The 6,152-nt window shown below is 35.2% G+C and overlaps 1 protein-coding gene across 1 annotated transcript in view; it reads left to right on the forward strand.

Moving 5' to 3' along the window:
• The first annotated feature begins 252 nt into the window (after positions 1 to 252).
• Positions 253 to 6,152, forward strand: part of LOC102855641 (butyrophilin subfamily 1 member A1-like) — an 80,655-nt gene continuing 74,755 nt past the window's right edge. Inside the window, exons 1-3 of the mRNA XM_006903383.1 lie at positions 253 to 328; positions 1,712 to 1,732; positions 2,057 to 2,086. Coding sequence (XP_006903445.1) covers positions 253 to 328; positions 1,712 to 1,732; positions 2,057 to 2,086 — 127 coding nt within the window. The remainder of the gene's footprint in view (positions 329 to 1,711; positions 1,733 to 2,056; positions 2,087 to 6,152) is intronic.

Consider the following 6,152-nt stretch of genomic DNA (forward strand, 5'->3'; position numbering starts at 1 on the left):
TTCTTACTATAATATATGCTAAGGTATTTGCTCATGAATCAATCAAATTTTCCTACTACTTTACAAAGTCTATTTTTTATATTTATATACTGTATCGTATCTCTCCTTTAGCTTTTCTAGAGAAAATTGAAGAAGAGACTGGTAAGAGCTTATTTTTACTTTATAACTGAATCAATAGCACTCATTTTCTCCACTTATATCTATTAAATTACATATTATTTACTTATTCATTACATTTATTGCATATCCACGATGAATTTGTATTTGTCCATCAGAATAAGAGACAAGAGATTTGGGGGCGGGGCAGTACAGAAGAGTGAAGAAATAGGTAAGGTACAATGGGGACATGAAGAGACAAGAGAGATAAAAATAGCAGATCAATAGTAATTAATTTCATAAAACACAATGTGCAGAATTGACTGTATAATTAAAAATATGCATGGATATATATTCATATATAGGTTTATATATATGAATAATTGTATAAAAGTGAAGCATGGCATAAATAATATTATTTCTCTAAACAGAATAGTCTTAATGATAATTTAGATAAGATTTAAATATATCTAAAAAGGAAAGAAGTTGGCTTTAAATACAAAACACCTGTTTTTATATACTAAAACTTAGTATGTTTTCTGCCAATACAATTTTTATAAACTTACAAACTTTAATCCTGGAAGGCATTATTCATTAATTGTCAGTACAACATACGCGTTAAAATATTCACAGGAAACCTCTATTATAAGAGTTGCTAAAGAAAACTGATTTGCAAAAGCTAGGTAAAATGTTTTCTCTTTAAATAATTGATACCTGATACACATTTGTACACACAAAAATTTACTTGCAATATGTACTATCCTTTTACATGATTGCTTGCGTTCTCTTAATTTTACTTTCTGTATACATTTTTGTACTTTATTTTTTTTATAATCCTCCTAATCCATTCTCTCCTCTTTTCACTGAACTAATTTCACTTTTCATTTTCTCCTCTTTCCACTGAACTAATTTTCATAGCTTTTTTTTTGTTCAGGTCTACAGATCTCTTGTCTAACCCAACATTAAGGAACATTTGATATGGGAATCCATTTGAAAGTGTCTTTTGCACATAATCCACCCCTTAAAATATTTAGTCATTTACTTGAAAATGATGACAAAATAGCTAGGCCAGGAATTGAGTTGTCACGTCAGAATGACTCAGAGATTTCAGTTTTGCAGCTCAACACATTCCCCACATTTTTGGGCATGAAAATAGTCATTTCACTGATTTCTTTTTTAAACACAAAGTGTATTTTACAGCATTCAATTGACATACCATGGAAAGCTCTAAGCAAATGCCGAGCGCTTAAGAAATACTAAGTAAGTCATATGCTCTTGCTCACAGATGATGTATCGTATTATCTCCTTTCCAATTAGAATGGCTATGAATAGGAGCATTCTAAAATACCCTATAAAAAAACAATCTTCTGGACTTTTAGTAGTGGCCTTCTTGACTATTAACTGTGGAGTTACTTATTATTTATGTAAATGAATGGGATTTCTCTCCCTCCATTTACTCTGTTTTCTGCATTCTGAAAAAGAAATGTGAATTCAGTTTTTATTTTGTTCACCATAATGACCTACTCCAAATCATTGCAAGGGACATTTCTAATAAGTTTTGTTTTATTTTCCTCATGTCATTAAAATGAATTTTCTGTTTTTTTTTTTTCCCTAGGAAAATTGAAGAAAGATATTGGTAATTCTCCTTCACAGTTAAAAGCTATGAGAAATTGTATTATTCTATCTCAATTTCCCTTTTCCTTCACCTTTCCTCCTGACTTGATTTTGCCTTTTTTTCTTGTCCCTCAACATAAAACAATTTTACTGCTTTTATTGATTATGTACGTAAACTGAAATGAGTTTGAAAGCATAGAGTTAAACTTTTTTTATACCTGACAGTTTCAGAAGGCCCTAAAGGCTTAAAAATTATTATACTAATGATTGTACAAATTTTTCATTATCCCTTTACTGTACCCTTATTTACTTGAGAATCTGGTCTTATGTGTACATCTCCTTTCAGCTCAGATGAATTCAGCTCGATTCCAGACTGGTAAGTAAGAACTTCTTTCTAAAGAACACATTACATAAATGATAAGACACAAAACTGTCCTGTAATATTCAATCCTAGAAAGAGTAAGGTATGGAATGTCACTGACCACACACAGTCTGTAAAATCATAAATGGAGTACAATCTGAAAAAGATTTTCAAGAGATAGTTACTACTACATTGGACATCCCCCCTCCCCAAAATAAAGGAGAAAATCTGGTTTGTCTAATATAAGTTTTCCATAACTTTCTTCCAGTTCTTTTCTTTCCATTCACCTCTCCATTTTCTACCTCTAACTTTGCTTTTCTTTTAGGTTAGTTTTCACACAAAATTCGTATGCTTTGTGCATCATACACATACACTGTGTTTCACACATTCCTACATTCACATTATGGATGTGATCATATTGTGTTTTACAAAATTAATGACCATTGGTCTATGCCCACTATTGATCTATGCCTACCCTTATCTCATCTTTTCAGGTCCTCCCTGGATCTTTCCTAAATTCTTCACACATATATCTCCACTTGGCCAATCTCTGTTATCCTAGTGTTTTCCTCCACTCACTACAACCCTGCTTCCCTACGTCTGCCTCTTCCCCTTTTGGACTTTTACTCACTTCTTCCTAGTCACCACTGTATTTTTACAAAATGGTCTTATGCAATATTTGCCCTTATGAGACTGAATTAGTTCATTCAGCACAATGCTGCCTAAATCCAACACTCTTCTCCAGCACCACACATATCAAAGACTTTAGTTCTTTTTCTCTCATTCTTAGTCCCTGCCCAGCTCTCAGATACATAGCAAACAATTGAGAAAACTTTGACATGGATGGACATCTGGATGCCTTAATTTTTGGAATGACATCATTGCTTTTTAGCACTTGTGGGAGGTCCTTAAGGGCAGATTGTTCCATTGCAACCCATCTTTGATTTCCTGACTTCTGGTGTGCATTGTCAATCTGAGCAAGATGAAATGCTTGACAACCTCAATCTTTTCTCCACCTGTCATGAAGTTACTTCTTGGAGGTTATATGTCTTGATCTCCTGCAGCAAATGCTTCAAAATCCTCCTTAGTTTTGGTGAACAAGTTTGTGTCATTTACACAGTACAGATTGTTGATGGGTCTTCCTCTCATCCTGACACCACGTTGTTCTTCCTAAAGTCCAGCTTACTGACTCCTCTGTTTAGAATATTATGGATTGAAAAAATTATGGACTTTGTTTCTGTCCTTGACACACTCCTTTCTTGATTTTGAACCATGCTGTGTTCCCTTACTCTTTTGGATCAACAAGTTCTCAGTCTAGAAAGAGACCTTCATGAGCCAAATAATGTATTCTGGGATTCACATTCTTTTCAATATTAGTTGCAATGAGAAATTTTACTATTGTTGTTGTTGCTGAATAATGTCAAATTTTTGATGACTTATAGCAACCCTATGAATAAAATACCTGAACACTTGTATAACTTTCATCTTTTCTCCTAGTTCAAAAGGTTTATAGAGGCAAGCTATTTCAGAAGTGGATGTCACTCCTGCTTCCAAGCTTGTTTTAATCGGGGAGCTCCACCAAACAGTGTCCACCATGAGTACCATTATTGCATTTGACACATCAGTGGCACAGTGTTTTGCATCAACAGCAACCATGAGTTACCTCTGTACAACAAATGGACAGATCTGTGCTCTGCCATTTAGAAGAATGTTTGACCAAAACCAATTAAAACTAGCCCTGTGGGCCATAGACTAGTATCACCCACCTTTGGCTTAAAAATTTTCTTTCTTTCTTTCTTTCTTTCTTTCTTTCTTTCTTTCTTTCTTTCTTTCTTTCTCTCTCTCTCTCTCCTTATTATATCATTCTAAGACTATCTATATTTTATGTGTCTGTTAGAGTAACACCACACTCTTGTTACCAAATTTCATCTTTGTTATTTAATGCTACTATAACTGAGAAACGAAAAGTGAATGGATTATTATATAACTATTTTCCTTAGGGTTTATTTGCCTAGAATTCCTAATGTAGGGCTATATTTAGAAGAATTCTCTCTTTTTCTCTGTCTCTGTCTGGGTATGCCTGTATGTGTGAGTTCTGGGGAAACTTCTGTGTTTTCTTTAGCAACTGTAGGCCAGGAATGACCTAGAGATTTTCAAGTGTGTTGACATTACCTGGTTTCAAGCAGCTTCTTCTCTCAGGCACCTAGTTTAAAAAAGATACCTGCCCTCTCTTCTGCCATTCTCACCATCTGTGAAAGCACTAGAGCCCATTGCTGACAACACCAGGTCAACCCATCTCATTGGAGATCTTTCTCTCCTTTGATGATCTCACATTTTTCCAAGCCTGATGTCCCTCTCCAATGAACAACCTTGCCTAGCTATATGTCCAAAGGATGAAAGGCAGAGCTTGGTCCTCTTTGACTACAAGGAACACTCTAGCTGTACCGTCTTTGAGACATACCTGTTTGTTCTGGTTGAAGTCCATTCAGTACTATTCTCCAGCACCATCATTCAAACCATCAATTCTTCTGTCATCCTTATTTATTGTCCAGCTCTCTGATGCATAGCAGGTGATTGAGAAAACCATAACTTGTATTAGATGTGCCTTAGTCTTGAAATTGACATCATAGGACTTCTGCATTCAGAAGAGGTCTCTGAAAGCACACATGCCCACTGCAATAAGTCTCCCAATTTTCTGACTGCTGGTACCAAGGGTATTGATTGTTGATCCAAGGAAGGTGCAATCTATGACAGCTTGAATCCTTTCTCCATATATCATAATGTTGAATGTTGGTCCTGTGGTAAGGACCTTTGTTTTTCTGAGGCTGAGATATAATCCATACAGAAGTCTGTAGACCTTGATCTTCTGCAGCAAGTGTCTCAAGCAAGCACTTTCACTTTCAGCAAGCAAGGTTGTATCATCTGCGTAACACAGGTTATTTATGAGTCTTCTTCTGATCCTGATTCCACATTATTCCTCATTGAGCCTGGCATCTTGAATTATTTGCTCAGCATACAGATTGAGTAGATATAAAGAAAGGATACCACCCTAATGTGACCCTTTCTAAATTTTGAACCATGCAGTGTCCCCTTGCTCCTTTTTCACAACAGCCTCTTGATCCAGGTATAGGTTTCACATGAGCACAAGTAAATGTCCTGAATGTCCCATTCTTCTCAATGTTAGCCATAACTTGTTAGATTCACATAGTCAAATCCCATTGCATAGTCAATAAAGCACAAATAAACTGGTATTCTTTCAGCCAGCATCCTACTGACATTAGCAATGATATTGCTGGTGCTACAGCCTCTTCTGTATCCTGGTTGGACTTTTGGAAGTACCCTATATATGTACTGTCCTAACCTTTTTAAAATGTTCTTCAGCATCATTTTGCTTGCATGTTATATTAATGATGTTGTTCCATAGTTTCCACATTCTGTTAGATCACCTTTATTGTAAATGTGGGCAATTATGATTTCTTCCACTCAGTCACCCAAGTAACTATCATCCAAATCTCCTGGAATAAACTGATTAGCACACCCAGGGCTGTGTTTGTTAATTGAAACATAACTGTTGTATCCCATCAATTCCTGAGCCTTGTTTTTTGCTAATGCCTTCTGATCAGTTTGAACTTAGATTTTCATTACCATTGACTCTTGTTCATATGTTACTTCCTGAGATTTTTCAGTGTCAACTAATTCATTTTTGGGACAATGGTTCTGCATATTCCTTCCATCTAAATGTATGCTTCCTGGATTATTCAAGATTGTATCCATATGTTTCAATATTGCAACTCAAGACTAGAATCTGTATTTCAGTTCTATCATTTTGAGAAATGCTGAATGAGTTCTTCACTTTTCCAACTCTGCCTCCAGCTTTCTGCAACTTACTTAAAATAGTTTATCTTGAGTTGTCATCTGAAATCTTCTGTTTAAATCTTTTACTCAATAATCTCTTCCTTTTGTTTTGGCTAGTTCATGCTCTAATGTCATTTTCATAGTGTCTTCTGACATTCTTTCAGTTTTTTCATTCTCCTACTTATTTGCAAAACATTTTTGCTCTCTTCATGGTTGATATCTTTGA

Source organism: Elephantulus edwardii, unplaced genomic scaffold (genome assembly GCF_000299155.1).
Source record: "Elephantulus edwardii isolate Elephantulus edwardi_28Jun2011 unplaced genomic scaffold, EleEdw1.0 scaffold00612, whole genome shotgun sequence".
In the NCBI taxonomy this organism is placed as follows: Eukaryota; Metazoa; Chordata; class Mammalia; order Macroscelidea; family Macroscelididae; genus Elephantulus; species Elephantulus edwardii.